We start from the raw sequence: 26131 nt of genomic DNA on the forward strand, positions 1-26131 counted from the left end.
GGCCAGGATGCCCTGTGACCCGACATGGGTCTGGAAATGAAGGCTGTTAGATGTGGCTAATTATGCATTAACAGACAAGTGAGCTAAATGGCTCTGACTGGTCTGCTTTTTACCCCTCCACCCCCCTTCCCTGTTCCATCATGGCTCCTTAAGACAGTCAACCGCATGATGTTGTTGTTGTTGTGGTTATTATTTAAGTTTAGTTTTTTTTACCAACAACAACACAGACACAAATAAGACATTTCAAAGAAAAGAAATAGGACAAAAAAATAACAATCAAAAGAAAAAACTGAAAAACTGACAGCTGTTTCAAGAGTCACTTTATTGTCCCATCAGCTGGGAAATTTGTCTTGGGCTTACACCCACTACAGCCACAGACACATACATACAGACATGACACAACACAACTGACTCCAAACAGAGGAGATACACAATATAAAAGATACAGTAAAGTACCTGCACAGCAGGATGTCTGGCAACACCACATTAGAATAGTATACCCAAATATACTAGTATAATATAATATAATAGTATACCCAAAAAAAACAAATATCGGTTATCGAATATCGATAATATAACAACCAAATATCAGTTATTCGATAGTTGCCCTTTATCTGGCACTATTTAAAAGTTTAACTGAGATCGGAATAAAGGAGTTTTTAAACCTATTTAGTAGAGCGTGGAACTCTAAACCTCCTCCCAGATGGCAGTAGCTCATACTCTGCATGTAAGACATGGGAGGGGTCCGAGACTATTCTATTGAAAGGGTCATCTCTAGGCTGCCCTTGTAACTATCTTCTATTATTGGGATTTGTAATTTATCTCAAAATTCCCTAATTAATTAAACATTTGGATTCTGAGGTTTGTGTAAAAAGATTTTTTTTTAATACCTTATTCATTTCCTGTTGAATTTCACCAGAGGTTGTACACATTTCCTCTATATGGTTTGATGTTTCTGATGAGCTAATAGGTGTCAGGCTTCTTGTTCTGCTCATACAATCTATGTCTGGACTGTAGTATTAGCTTTTCTGATTCATCAATGGAAAGGAGATCAAAATATGCCTAGAGGGAAATCCTCTTGTTATAAATATCTGGAGAGGGCACTATTGAGTGTTGACGAAATCTCAGACAGATGTTGAAGAAGTAGAATACGAAATTATTTGGCATCAGATATAAGCCTTAAGAGCCTCTCAAAGTGTTCCTTTAGATACTACCTCATTGTCATAGCCATAAATTATTCTAGTTGGGCAGAAATGAACTCAACAAAGGTGTGTCAACGATTATAATTATTATTTATTAAATCGCCAGGAGGGAGCCGCCGATTTGTCTTTAAGCGTGACAACTGAAGTAAACGGGGGCATGCTCCGAAATTATAATAGCTTCATATTCACATTTCTTGACCTGTGGCAGGAGTTTTTGATCTATTTGAAAATAATCAATCTGTGAGTATGGGCATGGAGAAGAAAGGAAAGCTTTGGGTTGATGGATTTTTAAATCACCAAGGGACAACAATTCCATATTCTTTTATAAAAGATTCTATAGTCTTTGCTGATCTAGCATTGGACTAGTTTCTCCCCTCTATTCCCAGCATTAATCATGCCTTTCTAGCTCCAGATAAGTTTGCTTAGCCACATCACAAAACATGTAAATTCAACTGCCATAACAGGAACTCCCACACTCTTTTCACACCTAACACAGTGTCACAACACTGTCCTGCTGAGTTAATCAGCCTAAACCTAGTAAAAATACAGCGATAACACCTTTCTTAAAGGTGCACAATGCAGTTCCGGGAGAGATTTTAAACTTTTGAGTGGAAAACAATATATGATTTATGCTCAAATTGCTCTTAAGAGAAAAATGGGTGTTTGAAGCTAGAAACGACCAGAACATCTAACACTTTTCGAACATCTAACACTTTTCAGGTTCCTGTTGATTCACACTCTTGGTGACTCAATGACTCATCTTGATTCATTTTGATCATCCTAAAAATGACATGTAATGCTCTTCAAACCAACTGCACGTCCCGCAAATATCTCACTCAAAACCGCACAGCGCACCCCCAATATACTGTACTATGCTACCTACCCTATATATCCATACAATTAACAAACTGGAATATAAAATGCTGCACAACCTGAACTAGAAAATAAAATGAAAAGCCTCAAACCAGCTGTCCCCTCACCACACAGGCCACCCACCTCTGAAAAAAAATTCTAGAGGTACAAACACATCAGTATTGGCCCTCGACAACCAAGCCAATACAATTCCCTCAAATATGTCACAAGGTGAGTTGGCCTGTAAATTAGTTCATGGTTTCATGCAGGGCACCAGTGTTGATTGAGGGAAAAGTACAGTCTTGTTCTTCTCTCCTCCCCTCTCAGTCAGAAAATGTGGATATAACTCCAACTGTTATAGCAGCATTTTCTGCCATCATGATAGTACCTTAGATGAAGAGCCATATACATTTGACGTTTCCAGAGTAACAATGGACCTCATTCTCGAATATTTTCTTTAGCGTCTTCTTAAATATCTTCTTACAAACTTCGTACGAACAAACCTTAGAAAGATCCCAGCTGGATTCATGAACGCGTGAAAATGTTGATTGAATGCGCATTCTTGTACACCTGAATTTGCATACATAAACACCCTGCCAGCTCCTTATAAGAGCATGCAACCACAGGACCGTGTGCACACAGAATCCACAGGCAACGCAAAAGCAATTTAGATAAGATTAGATTCTAATGTATTGTCATTATACAGCACAAGTACAGTACAATGAAAAGATGTTTGACATCCAACCAGAGTGCAAATGTAACAGTAAAGTGCAATAGTAATATACAATGTACAGGTGAATAAAAGTATGAAATATATAAATTAGTACTACTGAGTAATAGTGCTAATCAAATGTATATACAGAGTTTGTAGTATTAATATGTACAGTGATACAGGTATAAAGACCCTATGGTAGTAAGCCATATTGACCAGCAGCATAACTAGTAAGCGTACTGTAGGTAAGGTACAGATATAGATATATTATCTACAGAAATTTGAGGATTATATGCAGGTATGTAGACAGATGTGGATAGATATATATACGGTAAGAATAAATATACAGTATATATCACTGCTGGCGGGACAAAACCTCATAACTCCAAAAACCCAACTTTCCAGCAGATGAAAAAAACGAACACAGATTTGAGGGCGAATAGAGTTAGGAGGTTTAGACAGATGATCGGTTTAATGCTTTCCCATTGTTTAAACTTTGTAAAACCCACACACACATATGGAGGATGATCTACTGAGTTGATTTATATTAATAAAAAAAAATTATGGGGTACAAGGCACCCAAGAAAAGAGGCATGGCACGGGGTAACAGGTGAGGTTACGTAGTGTCAGGAGAGGGGCGCACAGCAGCTGAAGTGAAAAAGAAATAGGCTGATGTGAAATCCATGAGGCCAAACACATATTCAGGAGAGACGCAGGAGAGAGATGCTGGCCACTGGAGGAGGAACAGTGGACTCAGGGTTGTCTGAGGTGGAGCAGCGCATCGCCGTTTTGCCAGACCTCCAGCATCTTTTCATCAGGCCAATGCTGTGCTCGACGGTGGATTTCTTTGCTCTCGGTGCTCTGTCTGAGGTTTGGTGAGTGGAGTCATCAACCAGGGGGCAGCGCATATTCGCAATCTCCTAATAAAACTAATCATTAGAAGAATAGAAGCCTACTGTTTTTTACCTCCCCTTAAAACCCACCCAAGGGAAAACAATAAAACCACTACTTGACTGCCTGGCAGAAATCAAGTGCTGGATGTCTGAAAACTCCCTGACACTAAACGAATGGAAAACTGAGGTCATTGTTTTTAATAGTGCCCCCCCGGCCCCCCTCATTGATGCACTTGGTCCCCTGGGTCCAAACCTCTCCACCTCTGTCAGGAACCTCTGGGTCATCTTCGACAGCAATTTTAAATTTGACAAACAGGTCAGCGCCGTAGTCAAAAACAGTTTTTACCACCTTAGACTCCTGGCGAAGACAAAGGCATACCTCTCCCAAAGTAACCTAGAGACGGTGATACATGTCTTTGTCACCACTCGCCTCGACTACTGCAATGCCCTTTACACGGGCATTGACAAATCCCTGCTTCGCCGCCTACAACTGGTGCAGAACGCAGCCGCGCGCCTCCTCACCAAAACAAAAAAACATGAACACATCAGCCCAGTTTTGGCCTCGCTCCACTGGCTGCCTGTTTGCTTTAGGATCGATTTTAAATTAGCCCTAAATGTTTTTAAATCACTAAATGGCACGGCTCCTCCCTATCTGTCTGAGCTCTTGCACCGCCACACCCCCCACCGATCCCTCAGATCAGCTGACCAGCTGCTATTGGTGGTGCCTAGAACTAGGCTCAATACTAGGGGTGGCAGAGCTTTCTCCACTGCAGCGCCTAGATTGTGGAACAGCCTCCCCCTCAGCGTACAGACCGCCCAGACCGTGCAGGCTTTTAAATCACTTTTAAAAACCTACCTGTTCTCCTTGGCCTCCCCCCCACTAATCACTACTAGACCCCTGGCCCTTCTATCCTCTTTGTTTTACTGTGCCCTACCTGTTTTTATTACTTTAATTGCTTTACTATGTTTTTAATCTTATATCCTGCATCATATTATTTTGTTTTTATTACTTTCATTGCTTTACTATGTTTTTAATCTTATATCTTGCATCATATTATTTAGTTTTTATCAACCTGCCTGTGAAGCACTTTGGTGCCAGCTGCCGCTGCCTGGAAATGTGCTATATAAATAAAATTTACTTGACTTGGAACGATTAATTACGCACATAATACCTACCAATTAGCCATGCGTCTCCAGCATCTCCTTGCTCAAGGTGCACACCCACAGAGCTGTTCTGTAAGACGTAGGAGTCATGTGCACCTCCTGGGAAGTGGGAGACTTCTTTGAACTTTGAACTTTAGAAATTACTCAATAATCAACTAGGCTGCAGTAAAAAACTTAAAACCAGATTTTCAAACATAAACATAAAGACGGACAACACGCTCATCACAGACAAGCTGGATGTAGCCAATTACTTAAAAATGTTCTTCACAAACATAGCCACAACACTGGTAAACAAACTACCCTCCCACTCAGGGCATTTTGGGGTAAAACACATCATAGCCTACTACAATAATCTAGGGGTCCGCAAAGACGATTTCAAACTGGAAATGGTAACAACAGCTGAGGTATTCAAAAAACTGAGCGCCCTCCAACCTAACAAGGCCACTGGCCATGACAATATCCCCTCCAAATTCCTCAGAGACTCAGCAGCCGCCATCACCCCAGTCATCATACACATAATAAACCTCTCCATAAAACAGGGACACGTACCCAAAGACTTCAAAATTGCGAGAGTAACACCCCTGCACAAAAAGGGCAGCAAATTAGACCCAGGCAACTACCGCCCTGTTTCTATCCTTACCTCCATCTCGAAAGTCATGGAAAAAATTGTATACGAACAGGTCGAAAAGTACTTCGCGGAAAAAAAATCAAATCTACGAATTCCAATCTGGCTTCAGAACATCCCACTCCACTTATACATGCCTTCTCTATTTGAACGACCACATCAAACAAGAGGTGGACGCGGGCAAATACTGCGGCATGGTCATGCTGGACCTACAAAAGGCCTTCGACACTGTCAATCACTCCATTCTGATTGACAAGCTAAAAGCAATTGGTTTTGATAGTTTATCAGTGAGCTGGATGCAATCCTACCTGGAGGGGAGAGAACAGATGGAGGTAAACGGTACCCTATCCCCCCCCCTCCCAGTGAGCTGTGGTGTTCCACAAGGAAGCATACTAGGACCGCTACTGTTCCTAATTTATGCAAATGACATGTCGTCAGCTTGTGACTGCAACTTGTTCCTGTTTGCGGACGACTCAGCCCTGCTGGTCTCTGACAAGAACAAGTTACAGGTTGAAAAAACCCTCGGCTCGGAACTAGGCAAAATCTGCATCTGGCTCGCTGATAACAAACTATCATTACACCTGGGTAAAATGACATACCTAGGTTCCATCCTAGAGGCAAATCTTTCCTGTGACAAAATGGCATCCAATGTAATAAAAAAAGTCAACCAACAAACTCGATTCTTGTACCGGATCTCCTCTCTGGTAAACAAGAATACCCTGAAGACTCTGGCAGGAGCACTCATTCAAGGGTACTACGACTATGCTTGCACCTCATGGTACCAAAGCACCTCAAAGGCGCTAAAAACAAAATTACAAACATCTCAAAACAAACTGGTCAGACTACTGCTTGACCTTACTCCTAGAACCCACCTCACCCCTGCCCACTTTGACAACCTAGGATGGCTTAGAGTAGACGACAGCAACTTGTAATGGGCCTGTTCTACAAGATACACTACTTGAATAAGGTACCCATATACATGTCAAAATACTTCCCAAAGGTCAGTGAATACCACGACCACAACACCAGAGGGAGCTCCACAAATCATGTTAAACCCAGATTCGGCTCAAACAAGGGACTAAACACGTTTCGCAATTACGTCACATCAATGTGGAACGCCCTACCCACAGCTGTAAAGGAATATGAATCACTACCCACTTTCAAAACCACTCTCAAAGAGCACCTACGAGAGACTGCAATTCGAAACTGGCCCCTGTAAATGTCCTAACACAACCCCCTCTAATGTCCTATTAAACCCAATAATACACGAGACCCTCTTCTTTGGACCAAGTAAGATTTCGTCGATAATCCAATGTACACAGTTAACCATGTTGAGGAGGTGGTTCTGGGCATTGCAGATGATTTGAACGTTGATGGAGTGGTATTGCTTTCTGTTGAGATATGGAAACGCATCTGGGGAGGGTGCCTTGATGCGCACATGCATGCAGTCAATTTGCGCCAATGGCATGGAATCCTCTCTTGACTGTTGTTGTTCAGTATATGGGAATTGGATGTATTCTGTGGCCAATTGTATGATTCCATCCATGACTCACTGGATGGAGGCCATGGCTGATGGATGGAGGCATGGCTGATGGATGGCTGCGATATGCCCACCTTGTCTCCTAGCTCCCGCTGGAATGTCCCAGTGGCTAAAAAGCCCAAAGTGTGCCTTGACGTGTGGTTGCACAGGGTTTGGGCCTCTGTTCCGGCTTCTCAGTGCTGGCTCCAGGGTATTGCACAGCTCCAGGTACTCATCGCTCTCCGTTCCCTTCTCAGTGCACAATCAGCGATATCTTCCAGCAGCAATAGATGTGTGTGTAGGCCTGTAGGTGCAGACTTGGCCCCTTTAAATAGTGTGATTGATCACTGATTATTGGATGGCATGGTTACATTTACATGACATGCAAGTAAAAGTTTTTATTGTCACATCACATGTAACATCATAGCAGTTTAGGTTTAGGTTTACTTTATTTGTTCAAGGGGGACAGTGTACATTAATAAAACATTTTACAGATGTAAATGCACCCAATTTTAGCCAAAAGGCTAATTTCCATTGGCAGTCCCCCTGCCAGAAGGTACAGGCTAAAATCCTGTGTGAAAAAGGGGTTAGCAATAAAAACAGAATAAAATCAAAATAAATAACATTAGAATAAAAACACAACAAAAGCACATAGCCATACGATAGGGATACAGGTCACAATACAGTCATGGACACAAGGACAGAGCACATCATGACATATTACACACACACACACATACACACACAGACACCTCAGTGTTGACAGTGCTGGTTTTCAATGAGCCATTCCCTAACCCTGCACTTGAATGAATGGTATGATGTGGAGACTCTAATTGTTTGAGGAATTGAGTTCCATTGGTGGGATGCTCTGTATGAAAAGACGACCTGGCCAAATACACTTTTTTTTAAAGGGATTGTACAGTCCCCCCTTGCCGCACCTCTAGTGTTCCTGGTTGAGGCAGACTTGAGGTTGATGAAACCGGACAAAGGAGATGAGCAGTGGAATGTTTCTCCACTGGGTCTTACAATGTGCACACTAAGGAAGGTAAAAGAATTAAACCAACTATAAAAAATAACAATATAGAAAACGATATATGGACTATTGGCAAATGGCAAATATAGCCTACATGAAAGGAATGGGTTGTGGTGATAACAGAATGTAGATGTGTCCATTAGCAGTATTTGTGTAGTGCTTTTTATTCAACAATGCCTCGTTGAATCATGACTATAAATGTAAAACGTAATTGTTAATGATACAAATATTCTTGCTTTTATTATTATTATTATTATTTAAATCCGATATCTGTAGAATCGCTGATTTCTCACAAATTAAGCCTTTAAGAACACAGGCGCACTCCAATCTGGCCTATCTACGACTGCTTTTCTGAGTTCTTAAATCCTGTTCTTAACAAATCCTACTGTAAGAAACCATTCAGGAATGCCATAATTGTGCCAGGAACTTCGTAAGTGGAGTTAAGAAGAGATTTCCTCAGAACTTTTTTGTAACTACGTTCGAGAATGAGGTCCAATGTTTTATCTAAAGATACTAAGTTATACTGAGTATTGTGTTCATTCATAGTTAAAGAGAATAGAGGCTGAGTATTTTCTGATGATATATCACATTCACACTCCAAGTGATTTGGATTGATTTAAAAATTGCAAATGGGCTGTCCAAAAACTTAAAGCATTTACTGATATGGTTCTTCAGCGCAAGGGTTCATGTTTGTCCCATATGGCCTCCATAAAAGAAGATGATTTAATGAACTAATAACACTGCCCATCGGCTATCGGAGACTCTTTTCCCCAGTTTACTAGTCATACATCATTCTTAAAAAAGATGGAAAAAAGTAATGAAAGAAAACAAACCCAAGGTTGTGGATTTATCCGTCCTAACGCTTGGATATCTTTGCCTCGTAGAAGTCCTCTTGTGGGGAATCAAACGTGTTTCTCCTCCTCTCCTCTCCTCTCCTCTCCTCTCCTCTCCTCTCCTCTCCTCTCCTCTCCTCTCCTCTCCTCTCCTCTCCTCTCCTCTCCTCTCCTCTCCTCTCCTCTCCTCTCTCTCCTCTCCTCTCCTCTCCTCTCTACCTCTTCTCTCCTCTCCTCTCTGTCATCCTGGTATCTTGTGGTCTCTTGTGTGTAGGAATATCATGCTCACTTGGAGGAGATGCGCGTCAGCATCAGGCAGCTGGAGGAGGACCTGTCTGCCGCCCGTCGTCGTAGCGACCTCTATGAGGCTGAGTTGAAGGAGTCTCGTCAGAGCAGCGAGGAGCTGAAGAGGAGGTCTGCAGACTACCAACAGAAGATGCACAAGGTGTTAAGTCACTTGTCGTTGTGAAGGAATGTAGACTTGCCTGATTTACATTTTAGGCATTTAGCAGATGCTCTTATATTATTATTTTTTATCACAAGAATGAATCACAAAGCCCAGTCAATAGCCTGACAATACTAAGCTCCAAATAATAATTACTTATTTTATTACTTACTTAAAAGCTTTTTTCTTCTTGTTTTACTTTTTGTGGGGGAAGTAACAGCTTTCCATATGTTTTCACAGGCCAAAGAGCAAGGCAAAGCAGAAACGGAGGAGGTCCTTGCCAAGCTAGAAAAGGTAGTTGACTCGGCCAATGGTTCATAGAGTTTATTGCCTTTATGTGACCGTTGCTATCATGTTCAGTTGGAAGTCACAATGTAAAAACATCACAACAAGTGAAAAGTTTACTTGTTACAGGAGGTCACATTTTCACTGAAGCAGTTTCTTTTTTTTATCCACTTTTTCTCCTATTTTTCAATTTTTCTCCCATCCCAATTTCGTTATTCCAATTCTTCCCTCCCCTGTCTTGAACGTTGCTAGACTATGCCTCCGACTGGTCGGCTGTAGTGAGGATAGAAGCCTTGCATCACGTGTCCCCTCCGGTACACGAGGAGGCAGCCTGTCGCATCTTTTTACCAGACAGCTCAAACTCTCAGTGGCGAGGAGTAACGCGTGGGAGGCTCACGCTGCCCCCGATACTTCCTGTTTCTGCTGTACAGGCGTCACCCAACCGACCTGTAGGAGTCGCTGTCCACAACGTCAAATCCCCACCCACCGGCTTTCCCACCCTCTAACACTTGCCAATTGTGTTAATATGACGGCCGGCCAAGCCGGTAGCAACGCCGAGAGCTGGGCTCGATACCAGCATCTCCTGCGTTAGTGGCGAGCGCCTTGCCCACTGCGCCACTCAGCCGCCTTCACTGAAGCAGTTTCTGAGCTATCATAATAATCTGTATGACTCATTGATAATTACATTTAGTTGGTAGCACTTCACTATGGCCTTATTCCAGTGTGTCAACCTGTGAAAAAACATTGCTTGGTAGAAGCTCAGCTATTCAAAAGAACATTGCTCACTTGATATTACGTGTACCTAGAGAAATAATGATTCCAATAAAACTCAAAATTAGTCATTGCGGCTGAAAATGAAAGAGCGAGCTACATATTAAGTGATGTGGTTAAGGGACCGAAAGGACTCGATATAATCACCCATCGGTGGAAAAGGGCACTCACCGATAAAGCAACAAAACTTTAAACATAAAATCTTCATTAATAAATATCCATATGGTAAATGTTCTTCTTCTTTCGTTTCAGACTAATGCTGAGCAGCAAACTAAGATTCAGGAACTCCAAGACAAGCTGGCAAAGGTAGAATAATGTTTTGCGCTTTAATCTCAACAGGTGTGAAAATCTCTCTCTCTCTCTCTCTCTCTCTCTCTCTCTCTCTCTCTCTCTCTCTCTCTCTCTCTCTCTCTCTCTCTCTCTCTCTCTCTCTCTCTCTCTCTCTCTCTCTTTTTGCTAGTGATTAATACAAGCTCTGCTTTGTCATGAAGCAAATGCAGATGTTGAGAATCATTTAACCATTCCTGTTAACTCATTGAGTGCCACGCTGTTTTTCCATCTGTACTGCCTGGCGCCAGCGTTATTGAAAATGTTTACGATGTTTGCGGACCCATCGTATATTCTATATTATAGCTATGGAGACAATAGTATTGACAAACCAGTTCATTTCTACATACTTTCATTTGTGCGCTATTCCACGCTAAACATTGCCCCGTTTCAAAATAATCCAGTCTCGTTTTCTAGATAGTGAGATATGACGTGTATGCATATGACGCCTGAAACCTATATTATTTCCAAATCAAAGGTATATATCATACAGATGTTTCGTTTTACGAAAATGTGATCGTGACCAAAAGCATGTTTTTGTTAGGGCAGCGGTGGCGGAGCCCAATAGCAGAACACAGGGAGATAGAGAATGGAGCGTTTTAGGTAGGTTTTAATTCCTTTGGGTACTGAGCAGACAAGGCAATAGAGAATATACAAGAATGTGCAACATTGGACGAGTAGTGACTCTTGCTTGAGTTTCTCAGGTACGTCCGGGCGGGTGGTACGTCAGGAGACAGCGTCGGCCGAGAGTGGTGGTCCTGGGCACAGGGAGAACAGAGGTTAGGAGATGGCAGGCAATACAGACAGAGCAGCAAGGTTGGGTACGTCCTCGTACCTACGTTTGATAGGATAACACTGAGACGATCAGGAGCAGGATCCGTAGGGTTGATATCCGGGCTGGTGATGAGCTGATGACTCTCAGCTGGGCTGATTGTTGCCAGATGACAGCGTGGGGAAAATGGAGTCGGAAGCTGCCCATATAAGGGCGTGGAAGCAGGCGGAGAGATAGAGGCTCTCGCTGTGATTGTGACAGGACCCCCCCCTCTACGGGCGCCTCCTGGCGACCCTCCAGGCTTGTCCGGGTTGGCCCGATGGAAGTCCCGGATGAGGGCAGGATCCAGGATCAGCTGGCGGGAGATCCAACTGCGCTCCTCCGGACCATAGCCCTCCCAGTCCACTAAGTACGCGGCGGCGCACGTCCAGGAGCCACCAGACAGTGTAAGCGGGGTGGTCATCAATGATCAGCGGAGGAGGAGGATCCAGAGCTGGAGCCCACCGGCTTCAACTGTGAGACATGAAAAGAGGGGTGAACGCGCACATGGGAAGGAAGCTTGAGAATGACGACTGAGGGGTTGATAATAGACAGAATCTCGTAGGGACCAACGAAACGGGGGGTGAGTTTCCGGGAAACTGACTTTAGAAGAAGGTCTCGGGACGAGAGCCAAACCATCTGACCTGGTTGATAGTCGGGAGCCGGGGTCCGGCGGTGGTCGGCAAATCGGCGATTCCGGTCAGCGGAGCAGCGCGGCCCTGGTGTCCTTCCATATCCTCCTGCAGCGGCGAAGGTGTGCCTGCAGCGGCGAAGGTGCGCCTGCACCGAGGGGACTGAGATCTCTTCTTCCTGAGTAGGAAACAGTGGAGACTGGTAGCCCAGAGAGGACTCAAAGGGGACTGACCTGTGGCAGCGGAGGACAGGGAGTTGTGAGCGTATTCGATCCACGGTAAGAAGGCGCTCCAGCCAGAGGGGTCCCGGGTCGTGACGCAGCGGAGGGCGGACCATAGGTCTTGGTTGGCCCGCTCCGACTGACCGCTGGTCTGTGGGTTGTACCCGGAGGAGAGGCTGACCGTGGCCCCCAGGGCTCGGCGGAAGGCCTTCCAGACCTGGGAGATAAACTGAGGCCCTCTGTCAGAGACGATGTCCACCGGGATCCCGTGGAAGCGGAAGACGTGAAGCACCATCAGGTCCGCGGTCTCTGAAGCAGAGGGGAATTTGGGGAGAGCGAAGTGAACGGCCTTCGAGAACCGATCGACAATGGTTAGAATGACAGTGTTACCGTGTGAAGGAGACAGACCGGTGACGAAGTCCAGGGCGATGTGTGATCAGGGCTGGCCAGGAACAGGCAGTGGACGGAGGAGCCCGGCAGGCGGTCGGTGGGAGGCCTTCCCACGAGCACAGATGGAGCAAGCAAGGACAAAGGCGTGGGTGTCTTCCCTCATGGAGGGCCACCAGAAGTGCCGTTTCAGCAGGGACAGGGTACGGTCGACCCCAGGATGACAGGCGAACCGGGAAGTGTGGATCCACTGGAGCACCTGGGAGCGGACAAGGCCGGGGACAAAAAGCCAGTTAGGTGGGCCGTTACCTGGATCAGGCTGGGTGAGCTGGGCCTCCCTGACGACGGACTGGAACTCCCAGGTGGCGGAAGCCACCAAACAGGAGATGGGGAGGATGGTGTCTGGGTGAGAGAGAACCCCTTCTGGGACAAACCGCCGACAGAGGGCGTCTGGCTTAGCGTTCTCGGAACCAGGCCTGTAGGTCAAGGTGAAGTTGAACCGACCGAAAAACAGCGCCCAACGGGCCTGGCGGGAGTTCAGGTGCTTGGCCGTCTGGATGTAGGCGAGGTTCTTATGGTCCGTTCAGACAAGGAAGGGGATCTCGGAATGCTCCAGCCAGTGTCTCCATTCTTCAAGGCCAGCTTGACCGCCAGGAGCTCCAGGTTCCCAATATCGTAGTTGACCTCGGCCGGGGTCAGGCGGCGAGAGAAGAAGGCGCAGGGGTGTAGTTTCTGGTCGAGAGCGGAGCGCTGGGGGAGGACCGCCCCCACCACGGTACTGGAGGCGTCCACCTCCACCACAAACTGGCGGGACGTGTCCGGCTGGACGAGGATGGGCGCGGAGGTGAAGCGCCTACACAGCAGGGAGAAGGCGGAGTCCACCTTATTGGACCAGACGAAGGACACGGAGGGCGAAGTGAGTTGGGTGAGGTGTGCGGCGACCCGGCTGTAGTCCCTGATGAAACGTCGATAGAAGTTCGCAAACCCCAGGAAGCGTTGGTGGGCCAGGGCCCTCTCATTTGGAGAGGTGCGGCAGCGTGGAAGGACACAGGACTCATCCTGGTCGCGCCGGACCGGATCAGTTCAACTCGGTGTCCGCCGGGTCACAGGCGAGCATTGCTCGTACAATATATTCTGTTAACCGAAGGGCCCTGTGCTTTTCCGGGGGGGAAATGCCAGGGCGGACCGGACCCCACAGGGGCTGATGTCATGAATGTTGTGTGTGTCCTAAATGTCACTATGAGTTGAAAATGGGGGACCCTGATGTAAACAAGACATTTTAGACCTGAAACATCTTAATGCATTATATTATATACCCCGACCCCACGAGGTTATGACCCCACGAGATTGTGACATTGTGCACGGCATGCAGAACACGCGCCCCCCTAGGCGCTCCTGTGTAGTTCACAGTCCTCCGGGCACAGGTCGAGCTTTGCTCTTGTTACCTGTCGGCCTGGGTTAAGGGATCAACCTCCTCTCTTGGAGTGCTTGTCTCCCCGGTATGCCAGCTGACCCCACGGGATCACCTGTTGTGCCCTGTCCGATGCGCTGGCGGTGTAAAGGTTGACCTCACCAGGTCCCTTTTGTCAGGTCCTGGCTCCTGGACTTGGCGGCAAGCCTGCCTTGAGTGGTCCATGGGGCTGGGACCTCCTCCGCGCCCCCGCTGCTAAGGCTGCGCCTGCGTGTCAGGGTTTGGAACCCCGAACCACGGGACGCCTCGCGGGCAGCGTCAGGGTTCAACAAATCCGACCCCAGGAGGTGTGGGAGCGGTAACACAGGCTTATGCTTTGCGTACGTTTCCCTGGTAGCAAGCGGGACACGCGGTGAGGTTGACGCGGGGCCTCCTGTCCCGCGGTCTACTCACCTTGTGCGTCTTTTGGGTGCTGCCCCCTTTTTTCGCACAGTTTTCTCTTCTCCTCCAGGCAGCGAAGGCTAGTTCAGATTGTTTGGTTTTCTCTTCTCCTCCAGGCAGCGAAGGCTAGTTCAGAATGTTTGGTTTTCTCTTCTCCTCCAGGCAGCGAAGGCTAGTTCAGAATGTTTGGTTTTCTCTTCTCCTCCAGGCAGCGAAGGCTAGTTCAGAATGTTTGGTTTTCTCTTCTCCTCCAGGCAGCGAAGGCTAGTTCAGAATGTTTGGTTTTCTCTTCTCCTCCAGGCAGCGACGGCTAGTTCAGAATGTTTGGTTTTCTCTTCTCCTCCAGGCAGCGAAGGCTAGTTCAGAATGTTTGGTTTTCTCTTCTCCTCCAGGCAGCGAAGGCTAGTTCAGAATGTTTGGTTTTCTCTTCTCCTCCAGGCAGCGAAGGCTAGTTCAGAATGTTTGGTTTTCTCTTCTCCTCCAGGCAGCGAAGGCTAGTTCAGAATGTTTGGTTTTCTCTTCTCCTCCAGGCAGCGAAGGCTAGTTCAGAATGTTTGGTTTTCTCTTCTCCTCCAGGCAGCGAAGGCTAGTTCAGAATGTTTGGTTTTCTCTTCTCCTCCAGGCAGCGAAGGCTAGTTCAGAATGTTTGGTTTTCTCTTCTCCTCCAGGCAGCGAAGGCTAGTTCAGATTGTTTGGTTTTCTCTTCTCCTCCAGGCAGCGAAGGCTAGTTCAGAATGTTTGGTTTTCTCTTCTCCTCCAGGCAGCGAAGGCTAGTTCAGAATGTTTGGTTTTCTCTTCTCCTCCAGGCAGCGAAGGCTAGTTCTGAGGCCACAGACCTGCTGCTGAGCATCCGGGTGGCCAAGGAGCGCATGGAGCGGGAGCTAGAGAGACTGCAGAACAAGGAGGACTCCAGCGACAGTCTGCGCAGGCGCCTGCGTGAGACTGAAGTGCGTATAACTCCTGTTTTTATTGAGCAGTAAAAGGTCATTCAGTTAGGAGACAACAATGTTTCCTCTGTCAGTATTCTCTTTAAAATACACTGGACTTCTATTTAACGTCTATTTAACGTTAATATGGTAAACAAAGGTCCCGACGGACTTCTTCTTTCTTGCATTGCGTTCAGACGTCCTCATCGCCTAATTGTGTTATCCTGAGGACTTCTTAACCTCACCTGTATAACAATCTCATTCTCCAACGGACTTACGACAAAAAGGGCTTTCTCTTAGGGCCATTTGACACCTTTTCGGGCAAGACATGCATAGACAATATATTATAATATAATATAAATTATATATGTTTTATTGGGACGGTTGGTGAATCCCTAAATCGGCCCGAAAAGGTCTCAAATGGCCCTAAGAGAAAGCCCTTTTTGTCGTAAGTCCTTGGAGAATGAGACCCAAATGATTACCAGACCACTACTTTAGTTTGACACATTATTCCGACTACAGCTCAGGTACATACTGTGCAATCACTTCCGGGTACCACAACGTCACGCTGGGAACTACGGCAAGTATTTAAGGACAATACATCGGCCCGGCCTTAATTTTTATCTAGCACACTCTCAGGAGCAGAAAAAAAGCATTTCATATAAAAGTATTCTGTATTTTTGTATGACAACTAATAAAGAAACTTGAACTTGTACAGACAGGAGCATGACCCCATTGATTTTGCATTCACTTGTGTATAATACACAAATGTATTCAGTATGAATATATTATGCTGATAAAAGACTTTTTAAGTAAGTACAATAAGTTACTTACTTTGTAAGTAAGAAATAGGGCTAGTGTTAAAAATACAGTAATTCTGCAATTGAGCACTTAAGTACAGTACTTGAGTAAAAGTGCTTATTTACACACCTGAAGATACTGTTGAACCTATACTTGAAAAAAAAAAACGATTTTTTTTTTTTTATGAATGGGGTGTTGTCAGATTCAAAGGGACTCCAAGCAGCGGTGTAGGTGACCTATCTCAAACCCTGCTCTCTTTTCTTGATCCTCCAAACTGTTGCTTCCTTCGGACAAAGAAGGCGGTGCTTGAGATAGATCAGTTGTGTGCGCCCCCCACACACACTTCTTTCTATTTTCAAATGATAGGATAGCTAAATGTAGGCACTGCTGTCTAGTGTCTACACTATATAATCATAGTCAGACAGTAGGTGCGCTCTCCCAAAAATAGCACTACAGGTTGCTCTAAGTATTCTTGCATCATCACACATGAATGCAAATGCTCATTACGGAACCACAAGGGTGTCGGGTTTTCCGGCCATGCGCTAATGTGTTCCCAAAACCACACTCTCTAAGGGTGAGCATCCATATTTCATATTCTGAAAAGGTTTGGGATGGTTAGTTCAATGTATTTTTGGACATAACAGGTTTATACAAGCTCTCCCAGGAGGATTCCCCAGGAGCAAACCTCTGCTGTATATTATTTTATTTTATATATTTTTTTCCCTAACCCTAACCCTTTGCTAGATTGTCCAAGTGCTCAGTAAAAACGTAACCACTGGGAACACACCTCTGGAAAGCACACATGTTGGTAGTCTTTCCCTAAATCCAGACTCTAGAGCAAGCTAAAGTAACAGAAGAGCTATCAGATGAGATCAGTACCATGTCATGATAGCCGACTCTGAGATGTTGTAGATGTTACATTACATGTGCATTTTTATAACTCCTATAACTTGTCTAAAGTAACATATATTTATGTCAATATTTATGTTTATCAAAGCCTTGTGAAACTTCCTGCCCAGAAGCTAGAGACCAAAGCCCTATTTGTACTGGAATAGTATTGTGTGGGGACTTCATAGGGTTAAATTAAAGTAATGAGGCATAAACACAGTGGAGACCGACCCATATTCAGCTATATCATCAGTTTTGCCTTGAAGTGAAAATATCCAGCGTGAATATATTTATAAATAATATAATACATTGATGCTCTTTAACAGGCTTCTGGCTTCTGAATCTTGTGACCTGGATGTATAATATGAGATAATTGTGTGTGTGTGTGTGTGTGTGTGTGTGTGTGTGTGTGTGTGTGTGTGTGTGTGTGTGTGTGTGTGTGTGTGTGTGTGTGTGTGTGTGTGTTTTTTCCCCCTGTATGTGTGTATGTTGTGTGCATGTTGTGTGTATATTGCTTGGTATTTGTGTGTGTTGTGTGTATGTTGCTTTGTGTGTGTGTTGTGCGTATGTTGCTTTGCGTTTGTGTATGTTGCGTGTACTGTATGTTGTTGTATATTTGTATGTGTTGTGTGTATGTTGCTGTGTGTGTTTGTATGTTGTGTGTGTGTTGCTGTGTGTGTTTGTATGTTGTGTGTGTGTTGCTGTGTGTGTTTGTATGTGATGTGTAAGTTGCTCTGTGTTTGTATGTTGCTCTGTGTTTGTATGTGTGTATATTGTGTATATGTTGCTCTGTGTGTGTGTGTATGTGCATGTGTGTACTGTATATTGTGTGTATGTTTCTCTGTTTGTATGTGTGTATATGTTGCTCTGTGTTTGTGTGTGTATATGTTGCTCTGTGTGTATGTGTGTATATGTTGCTCTGTGTGTGTATATGTGTATATGTTGCTCTGTGTGTATGTGTGTATATGTTGCTCTGTGTGTGTATATGTTGCTCTGTGTGTATGTGTGTATATGTTGCTCTGTGTGTATGTGTGTATATGTTGCTCTGTGTGTATGTCTGTATATGTTGCTCTGTGTGTATGTGTGTATATGTTGCTCTGTGTGTATGTGTGTATACGTTGCTCTGTGTGTGTATATGTTGCTCTGTGTGTATGTGTGTATATGTTGCTCTGTGTGTATGTGTGTATATGTTGCTCTGTGTGTATGTGTGTATATGTTGCTCTGTGTGTGTATATGTTGCTCTGTGTGTATGTGTGTATATGTTGCTCTGTGTGTGTATATGTTGCTCTGTGTGTGTATATGTTGCTCTGTGTGTATGTGTGTATATGTTGCTCTGTGTGTATATGTTGCTCTGTGTGTGTATATGTTGCTCTGTGTGTATATGTTGCTCTGTGTGTGTATATGTTGCTCTGTGTGTATATGTTGCTCTGTGTGTGTATATGTTGCTCTGTGTGTGTATATGTTGCTCTGTGTGTGTATATGTTGCTCTGTGTGTATGTGTGTATATGTTGCTCTGTGTGTATGTGTGTATATGTTGCTCTGTGTGTGTATATGTTGCTCTGTGTGTATGTGTGTATATGTTGCTCTGTGTGTATGTGTGTATATGTTGCTCTGTGTGTATGTGTGTATATGTTGCTCTGTGTGTATGTGTGTATATGTTGCTCTGTGTGTATATGTTGCTCTGTGTGTGTATATGTTGCTCTGTGTGTATGTGTGTATATGTTGCTCTGTGTGTATGTGTGTATATGTTGCTCTGTGTGTGTATATGTTGCTCTGTGTGTATGTGTGTATATGTTGCTCTGTGTGTATGTGTGTATATGTTGCTCTGTGTGTATGTGTGTATATGTTGCTCTGTGTGTGTATATGTGTATATGTTGCTCTGTGTGTGTATATGTTGCTCTGTGTGTATGTGTGTATATGTTGCTCTGTGTGTATGTGTGTATATGTTGCTCTGTGTGTGTATATGTTGCTCTGTGTGTATGTGTGTATATGTTGCTCTGTGTGTATGTGTGTATATGTTGCTCTGTGTGTGTGTATGTTGCTCTGTGTGTATATGTGTATATGTTGCTCTGTGTGTATGTGTGTATATGTTGCTCTGTGTGTATGTGTGTATATGTTGCTCTGTGTGTATGTGTGTATATGTTGCTCTGTGTGTGTATATGTTGCTCTGTGTGTATGTGTGTATATGTTGCTCTGTGTGTATATGTGTATATGTTGCTCTGTGTGTGTATATGTTGCTCTGTGTGTATGTGTGTATATGTTGCTCTGTGTGTATATGTGTATATGTTGCTCTGTGTGTGTATATGTTGCTCTGTGTGTATGTGTGTATATGTTGCTCTGTGTGTATGTGTGTATATGTTGCTCTGTGTGTATATGTGTATATGTTGCTCTGTGTGTATGTGTGTATATGTTGCTCTGTGTGTATGTGTGTATATGTTGCTCTGTGTGTATGTGTGTATATGTTGCTCTGTGTGTATGTGTGTATATGTTGCTCTGTGTGTATGTGTGTATATGTTGCTCTGTGTGTGTATATGTTGCTCTGTGTGTATGTGTGTATATGTTGCTCTGTGTGTATATGTTGCTCTGTGTGTGTATGTGTTGCTCTGTGTGTATATGTGTATATGTTGCTCTGTGTGTATGTGTGTATATGTTGCTCTGTGTGTATATGTGTATATGTTGCTCTGTGTGTATGTGTGTATATGTTGCTCTGTGTGTATATGTGTATATGTTGCTCTGTGTGTATGTGTGTATATGTTGCTCTGTGTGTATGTGTGTATATGTTGCTCTGTGTGTATGTGTGTATATGTTGCTCTGTGTGTGTATATGTTGCTCTGTGTGTATGTGTGTATATGTTGCTCTGTGTGTATGTGTGTATATGTTGCTCTGTGTGTATGTGTGTATATGTTGCTCTGTGTGTGTATATGTTGCTCTGTGTGTATGTGTGTATATGTTGCTCTGTGTGTATGTGTGTATATGTTGCTCTGTGTGTATGTGTGTATATGTTGCTCTGTGTGTGTATATGTTGCTCTGTTTGTATGTGTGTATATGTTGCTCTGTGTTTGTGTGTGTGTATATGTTGCTCTGTGTGTATGTGTGTATATGTTGCTCTGTGTGTATGTGTGTATATGTTGCTCTGTGTGTGTATATGTTGCTCTGTGTGTATGTGTGTATATGTTGCTCTGTGTGTGTATATGTTGCTCTGTGTGTATGTGTGTATATGTTGCTCTGTGTGTGTATATGTTGCTCTGTGTGTATGTGTGTATATGTTGCTCTGTGTGTATGTGTGTATATGTTGCTCTGTGTGTATGTGTGTATATGTTGCTCTGTGTGTATGTGTGTATATGTTGCTCTGTGTGTATGTGTGTATATGTTGCTCTGTGTGTATGTGTGTATATGTTGCTCTGTGTGTATGTGTGTATATGTTGCTCTGTGTGTGTATATGTTGCTCTGTGTGTATGTGTGTATATGTTGCTCTGTGTGTATGTGTGTATATGTTGCTCTGTGTGTATGTGTGTATATGTTGCTCTGTGTGTGTATATGTTGCTCTGTGTGTATGTGTGTATATGTTGCTCTGTGTGTATGTGTGTATATGTTGCTCTGTGTGTGTATATGTTGCTCTGTGTGTATGTGTGTATATGTTGCTCTGTGTGTATATGTGTATATGTTGCTCTGTGTGTGTATATGTTGCTCTGTGTGTGTATATGTTGCTCTGTGTGTATATGTTGCTCTGTGTGTGTATATGTTGCTCTGTGTGTATGTGTGTATATGTTGCTCTGTGTGTATGTGTGTGCAGGATGGCAGGAAGACTCTGGAGAACCAAGTGAAGAGGCTGGAGATTGTGGAGCGTCGAGAGGCTAAGCTGAAAGAGGACATCCACAGCAAGGCCCAGCAGATCCAGCAGATGGCAAATAAAATATTGGTGAGGGCTAAAGCAGAGGAGCTGCTAACCAGCCTTTCATCTTCCCTGTAATTAGCAGAGCTGTGTTATAAGTCTAGCTTTTTGCCCTAGTACTGTAAGTTGGCACTGAATCTAGTTGTGTTTGTTTGTGTAGGAACTGGAGGAAGGTTTGAGGGGGGCTCAAGCCACAGCCCAGCGCACAGAAACCCATTTGGAGCAGAAAGAGAAGCTCTATGGAGACAAGATCAAGGTTCAGTTTATTAACAGATATCTGCCAATTAAAGGACGACTGTGGTTATTTTCATCCCAGACCCATTTTCTTCCTATTATTTGGCAGCATGGATCAATTTGTTTAGTTCAATCGAGTTGGCTGCCTGTTGCTCTTTGCAGCTGCAGTTTAATCCAATGGATTAATCCAACAGTCAAAACATCTTTATTTTGTGTTTTTGGTAACATTCGTTGACTGTTGCACAGTTGCCCCATTGGATTTAGTTTCAGCCGGGAGAACTGTGCTCATACGAGTCAAGTCCCAAGTCATTGACATCAAATTTCAAGTCACATCTCAAGTCTCAGTGCAGAACACCAAGTCAAGGAACAAGTCAAATTTCCAATATTAAGAAAACAGAAAACCTATATACATTTTCAATGTGATAGTTCCTTCCAGTTCCTTCCATTTCTACAGTTGTATTCAATTGGTGTGAAATAATTGTAATATAAGAGTATGAATCATCATATAACAGGTCAGTCAAGTCTCGAGTCACTGGGACATACTGTAAGTGAAGTCTCGATTAATTCCCCCAATACGTTGTCAAGTCAAAAGTAATCAAATCTGACTTGAGTCTCCACCTCTGATGTGATCAATGGTTAGAAGATTTATTGAAAAGAAAATTAGGACTGGATTTTTTTAGTTTCTGGGAGGAATCATTTTCTCTACTGCTTTTTGCACTTGAACTGTTAATACGCATAATTAAATTGAGGTGTTTTATTGCTTGTTGGCCTATTTTGGGTATTGTAGTGGTGGTCAGCCCAATATAATCCAATATCTAAAAAAATGCAATTATGGTTTTGGGCGCCAGACAGCCTATCAACAAATTAAATAAACCAAATGAATGCTTACCATCATCTACCGGTTAGCTCAGGAGTAACCTCCACTACTGTCGGGGATTCCGACCGTGCTCAGATCCTCTTTGAAAGAGGGGGATCCGTCGCAACAAATAATTTTGTTCTATTCAGATGTGGATTTCGTTTATAGTTTAATTATACAAAATTAATAAGAATAACAGAGCAGTTGATGCAGAAAAATAAAAGACAACAGAATATATTCTCGAGCCAGACGAAATGCCACACACACTGGTGGGTCCAGTTAGCTGTCCAGCAGTTTGCCCCAAGAAGCTCCCGTCTGTCCAGTGAGTCTGTCATAAACGTAGGAGTTCCTGGCCCTCCCTCGACAGAGAGAGAGAGAACTCTCATGGTCGGCCTACAAATGGAATGCCGGTTACCATGGAACCTCAACAGATATGGCCTATAGACACTGTTTCATAGTCCTTTTACAATAGATATAATTATAGACAGATAGATAGAGATAGATAGATATATTTATAGATATTTTACACTACAAAAATGTGCTTGTGATGAATTGAAGAAGAGGCAGGCAAACAGTTTATTTGAAATTATATATACTGTATTCAACTCAAGTAAAATAAATCAGTTCAATAATGAAAATCAGTCAATTAGACAGGGGATACATCAATGAAACTAAATACAGCAAACCAGATAAATAAAACATAACCATCAGTGATCGATCAATCAATTAAATCAAATAAATAACAAGTGCAAAACAGCAATAAGCAAAACAAAAAACAGACAAGCCTCAGTAAAATAGACTAGAAGACTAGAAGACTAGAAGTCTTTATTTGTCATGCAGTTTAACACACACACACACGAGATGGGCGACCCACAGGAACACACACACACATGTGTGTCTCTCTGCACTTTTCCCATCCCGTTGTCCTTCCCCCCATGGGCAGCCGGGAGCAGATAGGGCGTCAACGTGAGCCGCGCCCCGGGGACCAATCCATTGTGATTGTGTGTGTTGAGTGAGTGTGTGTGTGTGTGTGGGGGGGGGGGGGGGTAGCAGGCTGGGGGAGAGCTTGGAGATTGTTTGTAGTGGAAGCTGGGAGAACAGGGACAATGGAGAGCTTGAGTGATTCAAAGAGCAATGTGGTCAAGTCCGGGATGTTTGGGGATTTGAAGACAGGAGAAGTGAAGTAGTTGATGTGAAAAAGGAAGGTGATAATTAACAGAATTTGTAACCTTCCACAAATCAGCTTGGCAGCCTGGTGTCTTCTCTTCAATGGTGATGCAGGGATCTCTGATCGGCCCTATCATGTGCCACTGGATACAAGAGAACTCTGTTACCGATTCCTCCAAACCGACCTGTTGCTTTCTTTGTTTCCTTAACTCAAGTTTAGTTTCTGTAATTTTCTTGCTCTCACTCCCCACTTCTCTCTTGCTCTCACTCCACACCTCTCTCTTGCTCTGCTTTCTTGCTCTGCTTCACTCAATCAACTCAGCTGAGGGCTTATATGGCAATTAAGACTGCTGTTCTTGAGGGTGCAAGAGTGAGTGTTTGAGATTTGAGGGCACTTCATGTATGCTTGAGTCCTGTGTGTGCGGTTGACTAATCGCTGACCTATGCAGCACCCCAAGAAACCGGTCCTATCGTTGAACCTTACACCTTTAGATGGGGGAACCCTGCGGCCTTCACACCAGTCTTATTGTGACCCGTTTGTGGTTCTGTGGTTCTGTGTGGTGCTGAGCAGGTGCTAGAGGCCCAGATGAAGGTGGAAATGGCTGATAAGGAGATGTTGGAGTCCAGTCAGAACAAGTACGAGGAGGAGGTGCGCGAGAAATACAGCGTCATCAGTGAACAGAAGGCGGTGAGAGCTGGGTGGCCTGCTGGCGACATCCTGGCGTGGCCTGCTTTCACATTCATCACACCGACACGTGTTCCTTATTTTGCATGGTCTGTTGCTATGGCTACTGTGAAACCACAAATTATGTACCATAATATCAGATCCAAATTTGGAGATCAGTCACCTTAGGAAGTGACTTGATGGTTTACTAACAAACGTGTTGTGTTTTCCACGGTTCCTCAACCCAGACTATCAATGCTATGGACTCTAAGATGAACAGCCTGGAGCAGAGGATTTCTGAGCTGTTGGAGGCCAACAAATTGGCAGCCAACAGCAGCATCTATACCCAGAAGAACATGTAAGCGCAGATAAATACTATATATGTATTTATATGTATCCCTTATTGAAATTGTGGTATGATTAGAACGCTATCCGGCTGCAAGCTAGCCTAGCTTAGCACAAATGAATGGAAGCAGATATGGACCACTAGCCTAGCTGCTGGCCAAAAACACCTCTCCCGGAGTTTTAAGCTAGGCTAGCTGATCCGTATCGACATCCATCCATTTGTGCTAAGCTAGGCTAGCTTGCAGCCGGATAGCGTTCTACTGAACGCACAGAGAGGAAATTGGTATCTACCTTCTTGTCTGACTCTGGAGAAAACGGTAAGCACATTTCCCATAATGTTGGCATGTTCCTTTAAGTTAAGTTGTACAGTACTTTATTGTCCCTGTGGGGAAATTATTCCTCTGCTTTTGACCCATCCTATACACTTAGGAGCCGTGGGCAGCCACAAGCACCCAAGGACCAACTCCAGTTGTAACTCCAGTTGTAACGCCAGTACCCTGGTCAAGGACAATGTGTGTTTTGTTGTGATCCTGGCAGGAAAGCACAGGAGGAGATGATCTCGGAGCTGCGTCAACAGAAGTTCTACCTGGAATCCCAGGCTGGGAAGCTGGAGGCTCAGAACGCTAAGCTGGAGGAACATCTGGAGAAGATGAGCCAGCAGGAGCAGAGCAACAAGAGCCCGTGGTGGAGCTGGAGACCACGCTCCGAGAGGTATGGACATGCACTTCAACTATTAGAGAACAGTGAGGACAGACTCGGAGAAAGAAAGAAAGAAAGAAAGAAAAGAAAGAAAGAAAGAAAGAAGAAAGAAAGAAAGAAAGAAGAAAGAAAGGAAAGAAAGAAAGAAAGAAGAAAGAAAGAAAGAAAGAAAGAAGAAAGAAAGATAAGGAAAGAAAAAGAAAGAAAGAAAGGAAAGAAAGAAGAAAGAAAGAAAGAAAAGAAAGAAAGAAAGAAAGAAAGAAAGAAAGAAGAAAGAAAGAAAGAAAGAAAGAAAGAAAGAAGAAAGAAAGAAAGAAAGAAAGAAGAAGAAAGAAAGAAAGAAAGAAAGAAAGAAAGAAAAAGAAAGAAAGAAAGAAAGAAAGAAAGAAGAAAGAAAGAAAGAAAGAAAGAAAGAAAGAAAGAAAGAAAGAAAGAAAGAAAGAAAGATGATCAAATATACGCTGGCAGATACGGCAGCGGGACAGAGGTGGGTCAGACAGGGTGAGATGTCAAGAGAAATGCCCTCTCCTCCCTGCGGGGTCAGACAGGGTGAGGTGTCAGGAGAAATGCCCTCTCCTCCCTGCGTGGGTCAGGACAGGGTGAGGTGTCAGGAGAAATGCCTCTCCTCCCTGCGTGGGTCAGACAGGGTGAGGTGTCAGGAGAAATGCCCTCTCCTCCCTGCAGGGAGTTTAGTTGTGTCAGCATCTCTGACTGCCACAGCTCCCTTGGCTGAGTCAACTCCTCTCTCTGGGGAACCCCCCCCCCCCACACACACACACACACACACAACACACACACACACACACACCACACCACACACCTCCTCACCCCCCTCTCTCTGTCCAGGTTGGCCTGGAACACGAGGAGCAGAAGCTGGAGATAAAGAGGCAGGAGACGGAGCTGACCCTGTCCACCTGCAGAGAGCGCGATAGTCCCAGATCAGCGGCCTGCAGGCGGCCCGCCACGCCCTGGAGAGCCAGCTGGCCCAGGCCAGGACTGAGCTGGAGGAAACCACTGCTGAGGCAGAGGAGGAGATCACTGTACTCAGAGTGAGAGAGAGAGAGAGAGAGAGAGAGAGAGAGAGAGAGAGAGAGA

The 26131-nt window shown here is 44.3% G+C and overlaps 1 protein-coding gene across 1 annotated transcript in view; it reads left to right on the forward strand.

Moving 5' to 3' along the window:
• Positions 1 to 26131, forward strand: part of citb (citron rho-interacting serine/threonine kinase b) — a gene marked incomplete at both ends in the record, with an annotated part of 154664 nt that overhangs the window by 17357 nt on the left and 111176 nt on the right. The window contains 12 exon segments of the mRNA XM_084307930.1: positions 9108 to 9278; positions 9519 to 9572; positions 10587 to 10640; positions 15371 to 15511; positions 20973 to 21098; positions 21232 to 21327; positions 23900 to 24016; positions 24241 to 24350; positions 24875 to 25014; positions 25017 to 25048; positions 25883 to 25966; positions 25969 to 26085. Coding sequence (XP_084164056.1) covers positions 9108 to 9278; positions 9519 to 9572; positions 10587 to 10640; positions 15371 to 15511; positions 20973 to 21098; positions 21232 to 21327; positions 23900 to 24016; positions 24241 to 24350; positions 24875 to 25014; positions 25017 to 25048; positions 25883 to 25966; positions 25969 to 26085 — 1242 coding nt within the window.

Source organism: Notolepis coatsorum (assembly GCF_963971535.1).
Source record: "Notolepis coatsorum genome assembly, chromosome: 1".
Classification (NCBI taxonomy): Eukaryota; Metazoa; Chordata; class Actinopteri; order Aulopiformes; family Paralepididae; genus Notolepis; species Notolepis coatsorum.